We start from the raw sequence: 19,924 nt of genomic DNA, 5'->3' as shown, positions 1-19,924 counted from the left end.
GAGCCGCCCGGTTGTGGGGCCGGCTTCAGAGTGATGGAATACTGAGAGTGGGATCGGGCGGCACCGCCCAACCCCAACCCTACGGCAGAGAGCGGTGACCCACCCTGCCCTCCAGTCAGTCCAGATCTGCCTCCGAGTTCTCTCTGCCCTGCTGGGACTCGGTGGGTCCTCTCAATTTAGCGTCATTGGTAAACGTTAAAGAGAGCTGGCCCTCAAACGCAGCCCTGTGGATCCCACTGGTGGCTGATCTCAAGCAAACTGTCCCAACAGAGCGTTCACAACCACACGGGACTCCATGCACCACGATGGGACCCGTCTGCCCCGAACTTTGCTTCCAAAGGCCACACATTCCCAGGTCCTGATGCTCATCCACCCTGCCCAGAGCCTCAGCACGTAACCCCACCAAGGGAGGCTCAGGGGAGGCCTTGTTGCTCTCTGCAGCCCCCTGACAGGAGGCTGTAGCCAGGTGGGGGTCAGACCCCTTTTCCCATGCAACAGCAATAGGGTGAGAGGCGATGGCCCTCAGTTACACCGTGCGAGGTGCAGGTTGGATATCAGGAAAAAAATCCTTCTCAAAAGAGTGGTGATGCAACAGAACAGACTGGGGAGGAGGGAGGTGTTCCAGGAGCGTGGAGATGTGGCACTGAGGGACATGGTTGGTGGGCATGGTGGGAGTGGGCTGGAGTTGGGCTTGGTGCTCTCAGTGGTCGTTTCCAACCTTCATGATTCTATAATTCAACCTAAGAAAAAAATAACCCAAATCTGTTATTTTTTTTCCTTTTATTTGGGCCCTAGATTGCCCCATTTAGATGGAACACAAGAAGGAGCAGCCAAGGAGGAAGGGGATGAGAGGTGTGTGTGAGGATCACCCCGCTGTCAGCTCAGCCGTGGTCTGAGAAAGAGCAAAAGTAAGTGGGCATCAAGGGAAAGGAGCACACAGTGGGCATCAGAGCAACATTAAGAAGCGTCTTAAGGAAAGCTGTGGGTGAGGCAGTGAGGTTTCTGTGCTGTGGGCAGCAGCCATGGCTGGGGAAGCAGTGAGGAGCAGAACCAAGCCGAGAGGAGAGTGAGCACTGCAGGACATCAGACAGGAGCACAGGAAAACATTTCTTGTGCTGCTTTCACTGCTCTGCCATCGCTGCTCCACTCAAAAGCACAGAGAAAAGCGTGGCCAGTGCTTTGCTTCCAGGCAGTGCCTGTTATCAGCTGCCACCACGTTTTTGTTGGGAAGTCCGTGCGATCAGGAAACAGTCGGGAGCTCAGGGCTTTCCATGCCTCAGATAACACTGTGTGCTGAAATCTTCAGCCTGTGAGGCACGGAGGGGAACGGCACGCAGTGACGTGAACAACCTTTGCCCAGAACCGTTTAGTCTCAGCCTGCTCGGGCGTTACAGAGCCGCACCCCAGCACAACATGGGTGCTTCACCACCTCAGATACAGCCCTGTTTACTGGAAAGAACGTTGCATTCTGCTGATAAGGCTCCTACCTTTGCACTCCTGAGCCGAAATGGAGCAATTTGCACACCTTCACCACACCTGGAAGTGAGCGGCTGCTGCAGTTTTACTGCCAACGTTGCTATTGTGCTGGAAAGGGTCCAACGTCCAGCCTTGCTGCTGCCCTGGCTGCGTGCATGCAAGCCCAAACTCGATGGAAGGAAGCAGCTCTTTGCAGTTAAGCTTTAATAACACAAGGCTGGTTTAAAGTTTGCACGCCCCTCTCAGTGTGCCGTCCTGCATCGCAGCCCTCACTGCATCCCACAGCGGTGCCCTGGGTTGAGCATGAGGACAGGGCAGCGAGCAGTGACGTTTCCTGGGGTGACTCATGGCTCAGGCACTTACAGAGCCAACAATGTGCCTTTGTACTCGTGGATCTCAGTGGATTTCTCTTTCATGGTCTTGTCTCGTTGGGTTTTCAGCCCATGTAAAGCCCACAAATCCTGAAATAATGAATCCCACGGTTGATCTGCACCTGGTACAAAGGAAACATCTCCCTTTGTGGTTTTGTTGCGTGCCCTCCTGCCTTGATGGAAAAAAATGCAGTCATTATTCAATTCCTCCCCTGCCAGCCAGGATTGTGAGGCCTTCTATCATAGTTCCCATCAACTGCCTTTGTTCTAGGCTGAGCCTGAAACAGCGCAAGGGACTGGAAAGTGAAACTTGGCCAACTATTGAACGCCCATCGCTGCATTTACATCTCTGCATTCCGCCGGAGCAGCAGCTGAGCACTCTCACTAAGAAGCTCCTGGGAATCCCATTCAGCTCTCATATTCTGGCACAAAAACAAACGCTCGATTACAAAACCCAGGTGTGACACTGGCAGGGGACAGGACCGGGGCTGTGTGATGGCAGAGTGCCACCGTGCAGCATGAGCTTACAGCATCCCAGCGGCACAGCTGCGTGGCTGTGCAGGCAGCAGCAGTGTGTATGGTGCGTCAGCGCCAGGCCCACACCCAGCAGCTGGCACTGATAGGATGCACGGGGACAAGCCCAGGTGCAGCCAGGTGTGGAGAGAGCAGGGAGGGGGCCGGGCAGCAGGACTCAGACATGCGTGATTTCCCCCTCCTCGCCCTTTGTTATGGGGCAGCGTGAAAATCCGCCTGCACGGCCCTGGGCTTGTCCCCACGTCACCTGTGTGAGGAGAGAGGGAAGAAGGTGAGAGATAAAAATAACCCTTTGTATCTGGGCTTCTGCAATGTGTTTGACTTTGCACCCCGTGACACTAATTTAAAAACAGTGCAGTATGGAGATTAAATGACTCCAGAATAAGGAATAAAGGCAGGATTTCTGGCCACCAGGTTACTCCCAGTGACTGATGAAGGAGAACAGGGCCAGCTCTCTGGCACAGGTAATGGTGGGGAGTTGGAAGTGATTTCCATCCTCCGCCACTGCTGAAAGACAGACAGCAATGTTTCCAAATGCGGAGGATGCAGACACAGCTGCTGAAAGATCCCAGAATGAGCAACAGTGCCCTAAAGGACGAAGGATGGGAGCGCAGCTCTGTGTGCTTAGAGGGGCTGCAGTTATGGCACTTGGCGAAAGGCGAACGCAGCTGAACACACATTTCAGCAATGGAGATAAAGGGAGAGCTCGTAGCTGGAGGCTCAGACCACAGCTGCTCACTTCAAGTCCGACAGACAGTGGCTGATGGAACTTGATGTTTTCCATCCTCCCAGGTGTGCTGAATGTCTTCACTCCGTCCCCACCGCAGGATCTGCCTCTCCCTCAATGTCCCTCATTTAAAGCACTGACAGTTTTTTTGCTTTTCTTCCCGTGCTGCTCCCCAGGGCACAGTGCTCACCCTGGCTCTGCTCTTTACTTTTCAGCGTTTCTCTCTCCACTGCCTTTGAGAAGTGCCTGGCGCCGGTTCCTCTGTGCTGGCACAGCACACGTTTTTGCCAAGTGGCATTTCCTGGGCTTACCAACTCAGCCAGAGAAAAGGAAAGAAAAAAAAAAAAAGAGAAAACCTGCTTTCCCAGAAATGTCTCTTTTTATTAAATCACACCTTAAAATCTAGGAACATTCATGTCATTGAAACCTGCTTATCATACACAAAGCTGCAGATAGGCTCAGAGGAACGCTGCGGGTGGCAGTGGGCTCCTGCACGGCGCAGGGCTGCTCCCAGCACAGAGCCAGCCTGCAGCCCGGCCGTACTAACAGCTTCCTTCCTCCTCCCCAAGGAGCAGCCTGCTGGTGTGGGGCCTGCTGAGCTCAGAGGTGGCAAGCTCCATTTTCCAGAGTCTCCCTTCAGACAGCTTTTGCCTGCAGCCAGCACAGCCCTCCATCCTGAGGCTGACGTCTCCAACTCCAACCAGCTGAGCAAAGGAACTGAAAATGAGAACTGCTGTCTGAACTCTGCAGAAATAGTTGAGATATTAAAAGCACGCTGACCTCCTAGGCCTGCAAGCACGGTTTTTGCTGTGCCTGTTGCTTGGCATCACAGCTGAAGTCGCCCAATTCCAGGAACAGCGTTGTTAAAGAACAACAGGAAGCACACAGTGGAAAATCTGTGGCCCCTTCGTGCTCACTTAGGTACAATTCCAGTGCATTTCCCTGCATTGTGGCACACAGAGCTCACTTGGTTCCTTCAGCCCTCCCCAGCTCAAAGCCCAACAAAAGAAGGTCTCATTTGGCAAGCAGTGTCAGGGGGAGCACAGGGCACAGCCTGCACTGTGAGCAGCATCCCCTTGCAGGGCACCTTACCCTGCTGTGTGTCTGAGATGGTTTTAGGGCATTTCAAAAGTCAGAGTAAGGATTCCTGTGCTGTATTTGAATTCCCAGCTCTGCACCAGCAGGACTTTTGATTGGAGACCCCAAAATCAACAGCCCCCCACTCACCCTTGAAGCTTTTTGAATACCACCTGTGTGTACCTGTGCTGTCCTGAGCCAGCAACACAACCCCATGCCAACAGCCCTCTCAGCACTGCTGCAGTCCCATTCCCCAGGTAAGGATCATCCCTGCATACAGCTCATCACACCTACACACAACCATGGAAAGATGACTGTCAGACACACAAAAACCAATGACAGCAGGGGCAGGGGAGGTGCTGTGCTGGCAGCTTATTGCTGTATGTACTCAGCAGCTCACACCATGGGCTGTACTGTTAGAAGGGGTGCAGCTCTGCTGCTGGGAACACAGCTGGGGCCACTGCTGCTGCCATAACCATCAGCTGGTCTGGATGCAGAGAGCTCAGTGCCCATTAACTAAGCACTGCTGCCTGACCATCACTACATCACGAGACCCTAGCTGCTTCCTATATGTCCTTACATATCTCAGTTTTAAGGATGCTCTAAAATCAGTACCATGATGTGAAAAATTATGAGGTTGTGTTAGTTCTTCGAGATGTATTCAGTATTTATGGGAAAAATCCAGCTTAGCTTATCTTCAGAGAATATAAGATAAGATATGGACTTTAATGTCCATAATTTTATTACTTCCAGTCTTCCAGATTTTGCACGCTGATGGGAAGTACGTTGGACAGAATTTACCTTTGAATCAAAGCAGCTGCCAATTCCTATCGCTGGGAGTTTAGATAGACAGCCAACCCTGCCATCCTACTGCCCTGCTGATTGCACAGCACAGTTACCCCGGATAACAGCAATCACTGTCAGGTTCACAGCCATTAAACCACCCATGTACTCACTCAACTCCAGTAAACACAGTTAGCAGCAGGCTGATTTCTCATCAAAACCATAACAGTTTCCAGTTGACTTTGGCTTGCTTTTCCATGCCTGAGAAATAAAACGCAGTCCCATGAAAGACACAGAAGGCCGCAGATGCTCTGTGACTGGTGGGACAAAACACAGGTCACAAAGGACTCTATTTTTATAGATGGCTTAGAAGATGGCATTGCCAGTCGATGTCCCCAGGGAGGATATCTGTGTGTCACCCTGCAGGAAGGTCTGCCTGCATCACCAGTTCCAGGGAACGTCAGGAAAACCAGCACTGAGTGACTCAGCTCAGCATGTGGCTGCAGATCTGCTTCCTGCTGCTGGCAGTGGGGCTGCACGGCACAACCCGGCACATCCTCTGCTGCATGGCAACCCGTGCCAATTGCCAGAGGCCCTGGAAGGATTATTTTTGAATTATAGTAACATCGCATCCTGCACCGAAGCACCGTAGGTAATGTATGTATGTGTCACTCCTAAACTGGGTTAAATGGGGAGGTTGGTGGCCCTGCCTGTGGCAGGGGGTTGGAGATTCACGGTCCTTGAGGTCCCTTCCAACCCGGGCCATTCTGTGATTCTGTGGGTTGTGATGAGCTGAATGTTTATGCAGAGAGCAAGCAGAGCGAGTCTGCTGTGCACCTCCCAGCAGGGCCTGGGCTCAGGATGCCACCTGCAGCTCTCCTCGTGCTGGGGCTGCTCAACATCAGTGCCTTCTGCTCTTCTGACCGCCCCAACTTGTGCTGCCTGGAGGCGATGAAGCAGCGTTTGCAGTCACCCTCAGCAGAGCACTGGGAAGAGGAACCCAGATCCACAGCTCACTGACACAGCAGTGTCCCGAAGCAGCAGCAGCTATTTGCAGAGCAGATACGTGCCAAGAGCTGGAGATGCAAACACGGCACAGAATGGTGACGTTGCCTCAAGAGGTGATGTGAAAGCACAGACAGACGTTTTGTCCAGAAGCCACTGGAGCAGGAAACCTGTGTGCAGCTCCAGACAAGTCCAGGCTGAGAAATGAGGGACAAATTCATTTCCAGAGTGCTCTCAGCAAAGCAGCACTGCTAGGAGGCAAGCAGAGCTCCCCACGGGCATGGGATGAGGCTCAGGGAGCTCCTGAGGTGCTCGGAGGTGGAGGAAGTGGGAACCCACAGTACAACAGCAGGGCCTGGACAGGCTGTTTGCCTTCTGCAGTCAGATGATTCTCTGGAGCTACACAGACTGGTATGATTTTATTAGTTTAATGCAATAGAAGGGCTGGTTTGCTAATTCATTTGTTTCCCATCCCAGGCCTGGAGGTCAGCTGCAAAGGAAGCTGGCAGCTGCAGTGTGAGGAGAGATGCAAAAAGCTGTAAGAGTTTTCTGACTTTCTGTGTCCCTTAGGGTACCAATTTTTCTTCCTTCTCTTCCTTCCCAGCCAATAGAGAAGAGAAAAGCCTCTCTAGGAAGCCCTGTACAGGACAAGTGCTGCAACCAAAGAGATGGGCATCCCCAGCTTCTGGAGCAAGGTGACCAAGCTGCCAGGGCTGCTCCCAGTCTGAGCCCAGCAGAGCTCTCTACTGGCATTCCTCAGCAGGAAGGGTAAGTAAAGGGTTGGAGTCACAACCTACATTTTGCTGAGGCGCACCCATGTAGCTCTCCCAATTTATCCCACTTCTCTCTGGGTTAACCAGGACTTTCACAGGACGTCATGGTTTCTCCTGCCCCCACTAAGAGCAAATCCAACCCCTGGAGCTGCAGGAGCAGCAGGCAAGCAGAATGGCCGTGCTGGGGCAGAGCCCAAAGCACAGCGCAGCAGAAGGGCTGCAGGTCCCCCAGGAGAGCAGGTTAACGTGGGCACAACCGTGCTGCAAACTGCTCCCCAGGATCCCCTTTCTTACATGAGAGCTCCAACTCAGACGGGAATTACTGTGTGTGAGCAAAGCAGTTTCATGGCTTCAGACAGACACATCCCAACAGCGCAGTTCAAAGCTGGAGGAAGGACAGAGGCCTTGGGAAGGACAGACTGCATCGGCTCCGCCAGCACCAGGCACACACGTCCTGTGCAGGCTGGTCCAGCTGAGGAGTCACAGGCTCTATTTGTAATGCTTACACTTTGTTTTTCACCCTATTCTCTGCCAATTCCTTTTTTCCCCCAACAGCCGCTGAGAAAATTCAAGAGGTTAAAAGGGGAAGAATTCCTTTTTTTCCATCTAAACAGTCAACGCTTCAATGACGCTATTTGCACAGAAAACATCAACACTCTATTGTCTCCCCAGTCACAGCTTTGAGAGTGTTTCATCTCTTGAGTCAGAAGAGTGCTACAACAGAAATAATACGCTCATGTCATAAACATCACAAACTATGTTGATTATAGATCTTTGGAAAAGAGAGGAACGCAGTCACTGGTTGTCATTACACTGCACCACACTCAGCTGCACCACAACAGTGCGTGCTGTTTGTTCCAACACACATCTTCCTACAGAGGTTATGCAAGAAACACCTTTCTACTTTGCAACCCGAGTTCCACAAGTGGTCAATGCCAATAGATACACAATAATTGTACAGACAAATCACTGAAGTGGATACATAAATGGGCCCTTTCCCAGATATAGAAGGTTTTCAATAGTTCCACAATGCTACATCCATGCTACCAAGTTCACCGAATTGGGATTTCACTTTAGAAAAGAAAGAGGAAGAACAAGTTGTCTGTCTCCAGTTAGGAGCAATAACCATAGGAGGTAAAAGGGTCACAAAGGGAGAATTTTGTATCAGCATTTTAATCCTGCCACGACCGTGCTCTAAATAACAAGTGACTTTGCTTTCTGAACCTGTGGCTCCCACCTCTCACAAGCACAGCTGGTGGAGGCTACCACGCCAAGTAACAGACAATTGACATCCATGTGGGTTTTGGTTTCAGATCTGGCATTTTCTGCCAAAAATCACAGCCTGTCCCCTTCACTGCAGGTCTGGAAACACAGCCGCTCAGGGGCTGGAGCCCAGCAGGCAGAGAAGCAGCTCTGAGCTGTCTGGTTCAACGCACTGCCTTTGTGGCTCCAACCTCTCCCTCTCTCCAACTATTCCTCCCTTTACTTACCATATGTACATTCTTTCTTCAAAAGTTTTGCTATGGAACTGCTCTAAATGTACAGGGTTCAGCAGTTCCAGCCAGCAGCCTGCCCCCAGGATTACACCACACACGTCACAGAGGAATCTACAGATCAGAACAACTACTGCTTTTTGCAAGTATTTAAAGCAAGGTTTGTACATATATTTGCCATCATGTCACCATCTGATAATTTAGGTCCCAGGAAATCAGGAAAACAATCCCTCCCTGTTCACCTCCAGTACATTTTACTCATATAAGAAATGGAGTGTATCACCTCCCAGGAGAGCTGGTGACCTGCACGGACTGCAAGTGGTATCGAGTCGTCCTCTGGAGAGCTGCAGATGGAGAAAACCAACCCCTCTCAAAACAAAAATCAGTCCCTGTGCTAAAGGAACAAAAAGTAAATCTATTCCAAAATACACCTTCAAATGTCAAGTACAAACAACAGCAACAAAGCCCTGTGTTTGCTTTGTCCTGCACAGGAAGGGATGTGAGCAGCTCTGCCCAACAAACAGGTCTTTCTAGCGCTGGCAAAGAGGAGATCTACGCACAAACAATTCGCAATCAAGTGAACATAGGGAAGATTCAATCTCATGCTACAAACCCGTGCTGAACTCTTCAGGAAGCATTTTTTCCAAACGCCTCAGGGAGCAGCTTCCTTGGAGGGCTTCTGATGGTCTGAACCCTCACTGCTCAACACAGCAGCCCAGAAAGAGAACCCATCTCTCAACACGTTGCAAAACACTGGCATGAACAATTACCATGGCTATTAATTTCTAATTCATTTTTATATCATAGTGAACCTGGCCGAGGCTTCCCAGCCAAGTACCGTATTTCTAACCTAAAATATTTCAGCAAAACTAAAGTCACATAGTTTTGCAAGCAGCAAAATAGAAAGTAACAAAGTTGTGTCTAATTGGAGGAGAAATATACATTCGTGAGAGCACATACAATTTGTGCAACACAGCTACTCTGAAAGTAATGAACCAAACCGGATTAATCAATGCAGCAGACATGCAGGGTCTGCTAGGTTACGTTAAAACCATGTTTGCTGGTGATTAAATATGTCTACAGAAGATATATTACCATTCTGAATATATTTTCAAGCAGACTGAAAATACCTCATCTATTGGTTACTGGTGTGTTATTTTTAACTAATTAGATATCAGGAGGGGTTTCACCCTCCTCTCTATAAAAATTGCACTTATTTTCTATTAAACAAAAGCAAAAAAAAGTTAGACTTCAATTCTATATTCCAGTATATTCACATTGAAACTGGATCGTCTTGATGTCAGCCTGCAGGAGTAGGTGTAGCAGTCCTTGCTCTCCAAGATCCCCAGGCACAGAAGGTCCCATGAGTACAAAACCTTCCTTCCTCTGTGCTCTGGTCACTTCTTCATTGTAGTGCATGGGTAATTTATTTTTATTTTTTGTAAGAAAACCTGAGCTTTAAAAGTCTTTAAAAGGACCTGGAATCAAATCTGGCCCATTCTGACCCAAAACAGCTCAGTTCTGCAAGGAACTCCATCCTGTCCTCACTTCACACAGCTCCTCCTGAGACACCACGGCTCTGACCCGAGGCCAGCGAGGTGTCAAACCCCTTCCCCTCCAGTCTCTCTTGACCCAGGAGACTTTCTTCCCGATCCACTTCCGAGGGCTCCTTCTTCCCTCCCTTTAGCACTGCAGCCTCCTGTAGGGCTCCCTGTGCCAATAAAAGAGTCTCTCTGCAATAAGCATGACTTCTTGGACACTGGTGATCAACAACTTCTTGCAAAGTCTTCTCCAGATCATAAAATGTCATCGTAATCCAATAGTTTAGAGTGCTGGCGGGTCTTCCAGAGGCGGTAAAGGCGGAAGTCAAAGTAAGTCTCAATCATTTGCTTACCTAGAGACGAAGCAGAGGGTTGGGTTACACACTGAAGCAAGACAGAGAAACAAGATGAACCAAAAGCAAAACAAAAATGCACACCCATATGGACAGGGGCACAGGAGAACCTGCCAGCACGTCTCGTTTGGAGAACACTGACATGTGGCATGTACCCCAGGGCATGTGAAGGTGCCTGTGCGAAGCAAGCACCTTTTTAGACATCCTCAGACTCTGAAAGGCTCCTCATAATCCCCTGGCAAGGTTGGTCTGTGGAGGTGGGAACTGAACACAGTATGTGTCTCCAGACTTGGAACCTCTGCACTGACTGCAGAAAGTGAAGTAGCAGACAGTGGCTCCAACAGGCTGCACCTGGCAGCACTACACTGAGAGTTCAGACTGTTACACATCAAGAGCCAACTTGCTGTAAAAACTGGGGGGAATCAAATAATTAACGTGGAAAATTCAGAACAAAAATTGTGGTTTGGGGGGAAAATGGATGTTGACAGGCTGTCCCTGCCCTGCAGAGCTCTCTCTGCTCGCAGCAATAGGCTCAGCAGGACACACTGATGCAAGTTCTGCACCTCGGACTGGAGGTGGGCTCTCGTGAGGTGGTTGCAGGCTGAGCACTGCACTCAGGGCCACTGCTGGACACAGCAAGTGCCACTGGAAAACACAAGGCACAAACAACCCCGGGCTCAGGGCTCAAGGAAGAGATTTTCGCTTTTGAGGCCTGATTAAGATTAGTTTCAGATGACTTTGAGAAGGATTAGAGGGGTTACTCTCTCAGTGCGTCCCAGACTGATCAACAGGATAAATTCAGACACAGTCTTCAGCCCAGCCCCTTGGATGATCAGCTGCTCAAGTACACACACACAGAGTCCACTGCCTTGCCTGCTGGGCTGTGCAGAAACCCAGGAATTTCCCTACAAGTTGCTTCATGTCACACATGTACAGGCGTGTTTGCTTGGGTTCTGTGCAGCCAAACCTTGGCTGGACATGCACAGGGAATGCTGCACAGCACTGATGTGCTCAGCTCCTTTACACTCCTACATGGGTAAGAAGGAGTTAAGAATAAGCCAGCAGCATCAGTGCCAGCTGTGTGCAGCACAGGAAATACCCAAGAGCTTACAGCCCAGTGCTGTGTGTCTTTATCTTCCAAAAGAAGAAAGTACTGAGGGGTAAGGCAGAGAGAAATTAACAAGGGCAACTTCAGAATGTCATTTGTGAAACTGCACCCATAAATGTGTGGACAAAAGAACAGGAAAAAATCCACAGTGCCTTGAAATAACTTGAGCTACGGGGCGGGGTGGGGAGAGGGGAAGGAAAAAAAAAAAGCAAAGTGGGCTGAGATGTAGAATGGCTGCAATGGGCTCCATCCAAATCACCTGCTACTGAGACAACCTGCTTGGTGCCAGTGGCTTGAGTCCTCTGGAGAAGAAACCCCTGCACACTTGGAGTTCTGCTCCTATGTATCCCATGGACTCCACACACCCCAGTAAAATGATGAATCTCCCAAATTCAGTCTTGAGAGCTGCTTATTATTTAGGCTATTTGTCACTTCCAGTGGTTCTGCAGAGGTTCTGCAGCTTCAGGCACAACAAGCAGGACAGCTAAACTGTGAATAAGGAGGAATTGCATGGGGAAAGCTAGGCTCAGCAAATGAGCTACACTAAAGATGATTACAAGCAAAAAGATCATGGTAAGGCTTAAGGGAGCTCAAAATTACTTCTTCATGAAGATGCCCATAGAAGGAAATAGGCTGATGTGGAAGATGTGGTTCTTTGCACAGAAAAAAAATTACCTTGAGCTGATAGTTCAAGTGGAGACTCAAAGGCAACCCTATAAGGATTCATTAAGTTTTTCAGATTCTGAAATAGCTGAAAGGAAAACACAGAAAGTTAGGAGCTGAAAACAAAGATGAACTATAGGACATCCAGAATTGCTCATCCTTCATCCCTACCTCTAGGAAACAATCCACTACTCGGCCTTTAAATAAAACATCCAGTTCAGCAGTAAATAAATCAAATGCTTTGACTGACTGTTCTCCTAGAGGCTTCAGCACCTGTCCCTTCCTGCACACCACTAACCATTCCTCTCTGCCCTCTGGGGACGGCACAGTCCATAGGGAACAGCCACTGGTGGGATAGGATGCAGCATGTTCCACCCAGGAAAGAGGATTTGAAGCACAGTGTGTCTGCTGCCTCCCTGGGCTTGGTGCTACTCAGCAGTCTTTCCCGGAGAGGTGACCCACGAAGCTCTTACCTTCTCCCCATTGGGGTTTCCAAGAACATAGCAGCCCATGATGTGAATGATATTTGGTTCAGGATTGATTTTACTCATCAGACGACTCAACCTCTTCCAGAAGCTGGAAGAAATAAAAGAGATCATTTAGAAATTGGTTTCCTGAGGTGGATGCGTGAGCACACGTAGCTCAGGAGAGACCTGAAGCTCACAGCCTGAGCAGCAAGCTGCCTGGGAAGAGATGGAGATAGACAGGGAAGAGCAGGGGCAGAGCCTGCTTCTCAGCCCCAAGCCATGTGGTAGGGAAGGAGGAGCTGCCCAATGAGACAAGGGAGCTTCAAGGTGAAGAAAAAGGAGCAAAATCCACCAGGAGCATTTTTAAATCCACTTTACTTTTCTCACTACTAACTAGCATGCTGTGCCTGAGGGACATGAGATACAGTGACCCTCCTTGCACAAGGATTATTAGAGCAGACAGGTGGGCTCTAAAGCCCAGCAGCTCCCCTGTGATGGCTGTGATCAGATGTTTGTTTGCAGTATGAGCTCTTCTCAGGACTGCCTCCCAGCCATGCACAGGTGGGATGGAGACATTCACTTCTAAGCATCCTTTCAGCTGCATGTCCACAGTTTTCTGGAGGCCCTTGAATTACCAACCTCAGATCTGCTATGCCCCCAATGCATTCAGAAGCATGTGTGCACGTGCCTTTTATTGATGGTGTTTGTGCCAGAGCATGAGAACACTGAACAGATGTTGACTTTAATATTCAGCTCTCGTGCCAACAACTTTTTGTGTAGGAACAGGTTGGTATACAAGCTCACCCCCACAACGAAGCACTGCTAGACAAATTACATTTGAGCCAGCACAAGGAAGCAGGCAGCAAAACAGGCAAAGCTTAACTCTCTGCAAGGAAAAGCAAAATTGCCTCAGCACTGGACTTTGAGCAGGCTTTGCAGAGACAAATTCCATTTCCCCCTGCATTTAGAAGGGCAGTTATCAGAGACAGCTGTGGGGGAATAACTTGGATTTCTGCCACTGGTCACCTGCTAAGAAAAGCTACCTCAGCTACTTCCAAGCCCCAGAGGCACGAGGTGCATGTTCTGGTTTCTAGTCAGCAAAGCCTTTGTTAAGAAAGGAAATGCCTTTTTCTCTTTTGATAATCTCTAGTCCAGAGACATACCAAACAGCAGATAAGAGCATAAATCTTCTGGTGACCTGACCCAAAGCTGCACCAGCCCTGGGTTGAGCTGGGTTCTGTCATCTTTCCAGCTCTCCCCCATGGAGTTGTAAGCTGCTATTTAATTCCCTCTCTGCCTCCTCTGCCCCAGGCTAAACCATCCCAGCAACCTCTGCCTCTTCTTCTAGACCACGTGCTACAAACACAGAGCAAACAGAGCAGAAAAACGCTACGTGAGTCAAGAACATAACACAGTCACTTACAGGATCATATCTTCCTCCTTCTCCACTTTGGCGAAAGTGGCAACTTTGTTCTTTAACAAGTATAAGTGACCTGGACCCCCCTGCAAGAGAGAGATGGACAAATGCACAACACCTGAAGAAACAGACCCTGGAGATATTTCTTGTTCAGTGTTCAGTTACCCAGCAGTGCCACAAGGGAGCAGAGTGGACATGCCAGGCTGGCACAGCTGCTACAGCCTTCACAGGAGACACCATAGGCACTACCTCAGAACATTTTCACATACAGAGTATGTCGGGGGTTGGATTATCCATTTGTTAATGTTATTATGCCCACCTTGCTTTAGAAAGACATAGTAATAAGAGGAAAAAAAGAAACACCCTTCACTGTGGGTGGCTGGAGAACAATAGGGAAGAAAAGAGAGCCTCCTTCGGTGGGGTGTGTTAGGGAAGTTGCTGTGGTAGGCAGAAAGAAGCTGAGCACAGCAGGAGAAGCAGGCAAGATGTCACTGTAGAAGAACTGGTATTTGGCAGCAGCAAGCATAAAAAGATTGAATACAACATCAGGAAAATTAAGAGTTGCAATCTCCAGGTCACTGGGCTGCAAATGCTTCTGCTCTGCAGCACGAGGCACGTATCATCAAATCATACAATTCTTAGAGTTGAAAGGGACTTTTAAAGGTCATTTAGTCCAACTCCCCTGAAATAGGAAGTTTAAGTCAGGCTCACTTCCTCACTTCTTCTTTCAAGGTTCCCTGCACAGCTGCTGGAGCAGCACAGAGCTGAAGCTTTCAGGAGAAGAGACTCAGGAAGGGAATCCCCACCGAGCCCCAGATACAGCAGTGCCCCAGTCCGTCCCAGCACTGCTCCCTCTGCCTGCACCTTCATCCCTCTCCATCCCCTGGGTCTCCAGGCTGTGCCATCTGCTGGTCGGATCTGTGACATCCTTCACTTGGCAGCATCACACTGAAGCTGTACAAAAACTTACAGCTATCATATCAGACATACTCCTTCTTTTCTCCAAAAACCTCTTTCTGGGGGCTTTGCTAATGCAAGTTAGCTTAGGTTTCCTTGAAAGCAGCTGAAAAGCAATCCAGCTCTGGAGCTGGCTACACTAAGTCAAATGTTATCTGCTGCTGTCACAGCAACTTGTGATGGCTTGCTGTCTGGGCAAAGGAGAAGTGAAAGCTGTATGCATTTACTCCAACAGAACCTAACATTGGAATACTGGTTCCTCCATGTACTTTTCCCTATAGAAAGAGGAATTTGTGACAAAACACTCCCACTCTTAACAACTTTCATTACCTGGCAAAATATCAGCATCTTCCAGATTTTGCAGCCTTTCCGATAAATGTTAAGCTTCTTCTCTATTTCCTCTGGAAAACAAAACAAAACATGTTGGGAAAGATGAGCCACGGAGGAAGTGAAAAATTAACCTTGCAAAACCATTTTTTTCTTCTCAGTGGAGTTCAGTCTTGAAGGCCAAGCTATAAGAGGTGCTCAGCATGCATTTTCAATAATGTCAGAGCAAATCCTCACCTTTAATGCTGTGGAAAATGAGAAACCACAGCCCATCACAGGGCAGGCAAGGTACAGAGCAGCAGCAGCTACTGCTCTCTGCTGACTACAGTGCTGTAGCAGACCCAGCTGTCCTGAGCCCCTGCTCACCTATAAGGGTATCTCACAGCAGCATCTTTGCTGCCCTGTGCTTCAAGCTTCTCCTTTATAATCTGTGACCTTAGCACAGAAAACTGCCTACAGAAGTGAAGTTTTATTATGGCAGCAAATCCAATAGCACCACACTGAGCATCAGGTGTCATTAGGGTGATAAAAACACCTTTGTACATGGTAGTGAGGTGCAGGGCAAAGTGACTTAACATACTGATCAGATACGTTTGCAGCAGGCAGGAGTTAAGATAAAGAAATAACACTCAGCATACCTAGGATGTCATCAAAGGTGGCGTGTTCGTGGTCCTGGAAAGCAAAAAGAGGCAGATGTATCAAGGTTTGCTGCCACTACACCAACTTCCATGACATTACTCAGGTCTTCAGCATCACACACTCATATTCCCAGACAAACATACCCTTAAGCATGATTTAACCCACTGGTGGCTTCTAGTTGCATTGCAGGAATAATCACCCTACAACACACCTCAGCAAAGAAGCTGAAGACCAAATAAGTCCATTGGAGGCCAACTTCATCTAAAGACTTGGAGATGAAACCCACAGACCAGCCCAAAGCATACACCATCAGACACTGTCAATGTCATCAATGAGTATTTGCCTCTTGGCCCACGCTGTGTATCCAACTGATGTTACTATGCACATCCAAGTTGGCTAACAAATGGCCAACACTCCTAACCCATCTGCCTCTGGCATAGCAGGGTCACCAGTACAGCTGTACAGCTCTCAGTGGAAGGGAGACAGCAGAGCTAAACCCCTGGCAGCACTGTCTGCTGCACAGAGACTGAATTTCCTGGGCTGTCAGTCTAACCCTTCTCTTTCAGATTAAATGAATGTGAAGTGATTAGGAAAAAGAGACCCAAGACTCCCTGCTGGTGCTTTAGACATTGCTCAGGCAAGACTCCTAGTGAAAATCAAGCTTAAATTCATGGCTGACAGGGAAGCACCACTGCACAGAGGGCAGTGGCCCACTGCAGTGCTCCAAGGTCTTACATTGCCCAAGGATGAGCAGAAACACAAGTCTTGAGCATGGCAACATGAAGTTCCATTCAGGTCTGTCTTGGCTTCCCTTGCTCACCTTCCCCCACTGCCTGGCTGTGTATACATAGTCTGATCTCCCACATACGCAACTTTCACCCCAGCTTGGTCTTCCACTTAGACCTGAGCCTCCTCGAAAGCTGTGCCAAATCCCAAACCTGGGTCCAGCACACACCCAGCCCTTTCCTTTCAGCTTTTCTAAGTCACAATCGTATTTCAGAATCACTGTAATAGGAACAAAGAAAATAAATCTGTGTGGAGCCAGCTTCCACCCTCCTGGGCAGAGCAGAAGCGATATACTCACGTAGAGAATGGGGATGATGGAGGGATCGTCCCTGCGGATAATTGTTGGGACATATTCAGCTTTGGGCACCTTGGAAGAAATGAGCTGTAAAGAAAAAAGAGAATTTCAACAGGACGAGGAGAGGCCAATAGAGAGTTCAGAAGCACAAAGGCTGTGCTAACAGTGCCTTGCTCAGTTGCCCTTCCTACGTGTTATCTAAACCAGAAGATAATCCAGACTATCTGCATTGCTGCAGAAGGTCCTCCAAGCCTTTGGTCCACTTCAGAGCATCCTCAGGCCTGTGAAGTACTCCCAAGCATCACAGTTCCCCCAGCCCTCACAACTGAGTGCACAGCTCTGTCCAGCAGTAAGGACCAAGTCTGAGATGACAGCTTGTAAAGTGGAGATAGGTGGGCACAGAGGATGCAGCTGCTTGCAGATCAGCAAGATTGGCTGTAGCCCAGTAAAGATCATTGCTGTACAGCCTTCCCTGTGTGAGGTTTTATGCTTCTGGCTGGAGAGGACTGTTCAAATTCATATGCTCAGTGGGCCAGACGTGGGATGGCTGCATGCCTGAGCCAGGACCAGCCAGGGCTGAGCACAGCAGTGGCCAAGGGATAAGATGACACAGGCACACACAGCCATAGGATGTCAGGCAGCTGCTTGGCAGCTCTGGATGAAGTGTTCAGCCAGCTCGTTAAGAGCCTAACTGGGTAAGCCTGTCATAGCACAAGCCAAACTGTGATGGAGATGCAGTTGATTTGGCTGTGCTGTGATTTCAGGCACCTCTGTTCAAGGCTGTGAGAGCAAGAACAGGCACTGATGTCCAGGGATGGACAGTCCTCTCATTCACTTTGCAGATCCTAAACTTAGCAGCTGTCAGAAGACAGACAGAGCCCCAACAGCTAAAGGTAGCTTGGCTTGGAAACACTCACCATTATTTTTGGTGGAATAAAGTCTTCTCCATCACACGCCATGGCTTCAAGCTCCTTTTCTGCTTCCCAGTTCAAGTCAAAGTCACCATCCAAAGTGCCACAGGAATCCTGAAGGTCATGGCCTGTCAGAACACAACGTGCATCACAAGGACAGAAGAGCTTGCCTTCTCCACTCAGCTCTGTCTGGCAGCTACCTTGCAAGAAGCACCACAAGCCATGAGACTTGTGCCCTCCTTCCTTCCAACACAGTGACAGACACCACACGTCGGGGCTGGCGTCTCTAAACAGACAAACTCTCTTGACAAACGACAAGTGCACACACAGAGTCTGATACCACACATCACAAAACATTTCATCAGTCTCACAAGTGTAAGCTTTCAGGTGCTAATTCACAACAATCACCCTGTCATTTCAGAAATGGGGAAGGAGATGGAATGCAGACAGACTCTCTACACTTTAACATTGCCAAGCTGATGAGCAAAAGTCTCCAAAGACTCCAAAGCTGGTCTCCTTGTAATAATTACTGGTCCGACTATGTTTTCTCAGTGCTTATACAGAAACTCTGCCTTCTTAGTCAAATTGATCCTGGCAGAGAATCCTAGAGCGCGAGGACAGCCGTAGCAAACACAGTAGTATTTCCACAGTAGACTTGAATTTGCTCTCCGAGTTCACCTTACCTGTTGGCGTTCAATGCCTCCTGGGGAAAAAAATATCTGGAAGGAATATAATTGACCGTTAAATGTTAAAAATAAAGGTGGTTCCCTTAAGCCAGGGAGTGAGGAAAGAGAACAGAGGTGCCTCCACTTGTGCCTTTTGGGATGTCCAAGTGCCGTTGGACAGTGCTGGAGCACCAAAGACATCTGTCTGAACCATGTCTTTTCCATTCGCTTCTGAGTTAGCTGAGGGAGCAGGGAAGAATCAGACTGCAAAGGAACCATCGGGTCATGTTTTGAACCTGGCCTTTCGTACATCTCCCCTGCAACCTGGCACGGTGTGATCTCCAACCAGGAAGGCTGGACCTCATGCTTACCTGAAAGATCAGTTGATTTCAGTAGTGAAGTTTATGTAATGAATACAACCCATGTCAGCATGGGCAAACTCATAACCATTAAGACCCTTGCCTGCAGGATTTCAAATAAAAATTGGGTGAAACAGCCATTCTCTTTAACAAAAAAATAAAAAATTGGGAAGATGCTGGCATTTCCTTCTGTAAATTATCACAACAGCACCTGGGTCCCCACAAGCGGAACACTGTAGCATTATTGAGGATTTCCAGAGGGATTCCTGGCAGCCCAAAGATCAGATTGCCCCAAGCTATCATCTGTGCAGCCTGCACAGATAGGAAATCAAAGTTATGTTTCACAGAGCACTGCAGCTGTGCTCCAAATTATTCTAGGCTACAGAAGAGCTCAGAAGGGGCTCTTGCACAGGAGACTGTGAAGGTTTGCCCTTCTATGGTGAATGCAACCTGGTACTGGTGTGCTTCCAAGTAGGGTGCTGCCCCCAAGCAAACAAGGGATGGTGGGAACAGAGAGCCATAAGAAAGCTGTACCACTGGGTGTCCTTTGGCTGCTGCACAAAAACATGAGGATAGATGTGCTTGTGCTCTACCTGTAAATATAGGTACACAGAGACGACCAGGTGCATATACCCAGAGTATTATCTGCTCAGATCTCACGAAACTAAAAGGATAACAAATGGGACAAAAGGGAACAGAGAAGTTACTCCAGTGGGACTCCAGTCAACACCTCAGCTGGAGGGTTTGGCCACAGGAGGAAGCTCAAAGGACTCAGAACTCACTTTCTCGAGAGTCATGGAAGGAATCAGCTTTGATGGGAGTCGGGTCACTCCAGGACCTGCTGAAGCTCCTCTCACGCCGTTCGGCAAATGCTAGGATAAAACCAAAGCACGACATTAACAGACTCCACAGCCACCTCGGTTGCTGCCAGCAAAACAAAACATCCAGTAGATTTCCACCAAAGCTACACATCACGATCTCCCCTGTGCTTGTTCTTCCACTTGCCAACCGTGAGTCCTCTCCGCACAGCAAACAAGGGTCTGTCTTCCAGACAGCAGCAGCAGAAGTGCCCACTTTCTGACCTGAGCCATTGCAGTAACACAGAAAAGAGAACACTCGATGGTCACTCCTTAAATGTGCACTGCTCAAACCTCAATTTCATCAGGGCGTTTCCAATATCCCAGTGTAAATGCTCTG

At 48.9% G+C, this 19,924-nt stretch overlaps 2 protein-coding genes across 5 annotated transcripts in view; both read right to left on the bottom strand.

Annotated features, from left to right (window-relative positions):
* The window catches only part of TPRN (taperin), a 16,942-nt gene extending 15,050 nt beyond the window's left edge, over window positions 1–1,892 (bottom strand). The window contains exon 1 of the mRNA XM_019621296.2: window positions 1,840–1,892. Coding sequence (XP_019476841.2) covers window positions 1,840–1,892 — 53 coding nt within the window. The remainder of the gene's footprint in view (window positions 1–1,839) is intronic.
* A 7,125-nt stretch (window positions 1,893–9,017) lies between these two features.
* Window positions 9,018–19,924, bottom strand: part of NSMF (NMDA receptor synaptonuclear signaling and neuronal migration factor) — a 33,118-nt gene continuing 22,211 nt past the window's right edge. For 2 of the 4 annotated variants that reach the window (XM_010720757.3, XM_010720758.3), the window contains 9 exons: window positions 19,510–19,599; window positions 17,710–17,831; window positions 16,796–16,879; window positions 15,711–15,744; window positions 15,076–15,146; window positions 13,795–13,874; window positions 12,378–12,480; window positions 11,917–11,992; window positions 9,018–10,133 (listed from right to left, as the gene is read on the bottom strand). In XM_010720757.3, the coding sequence (XP_010719059.1) occupies window positions 10,036–10,133; window positions 11,917–11,992; window positions 12,378–12,480; window positions 13,795–13,874; window positions 15,076–15,146; window positions 15,711–15,744; window positions 16,796–16,879; window positions 17,710–17,831; window positions 19,510–19,599 (758 nt within the window). In that variant the 3' untranslated portion in view covers window positions 9,018–10,035. The remainder of the gene's footprint in view (window positions 10,134–11,916; window positions 11,993–12,377; window positions 12,481–13,794; window positions 13,875–15,075; window positions 15,147–15,710; window positions 15,745–16,795; window positions 16,880–17,709; window positions 17,832–19,509; window positions 19,600–19,924) is intronic. The other 2 variants (XM_010720759.3, XM_010720760.3) reach the window with 1 other exon arrangement.

Source organism: Meleagris gallopavo, chromosome 19 (assembly GCF_000146605.3).
Source record: "Meleagris gallopavo isolate NT-WF06-2002-E0010 breed Aviagen turkey brand Nicholas breeding stock chromosome 19, Turkey_5.1, whole genome shotgun sequence".
Taxonomy (NCBI): Eukaryota; Metazoa; Chordata; class Aves; order Galliformes; family Phasianidae; genus Meleagris; species Meleagris gallopavo.
Note: the sequence above shows the minus strand (reverse complement) of the source record. Positions and strands in the feature narration are given on the sequence as shown.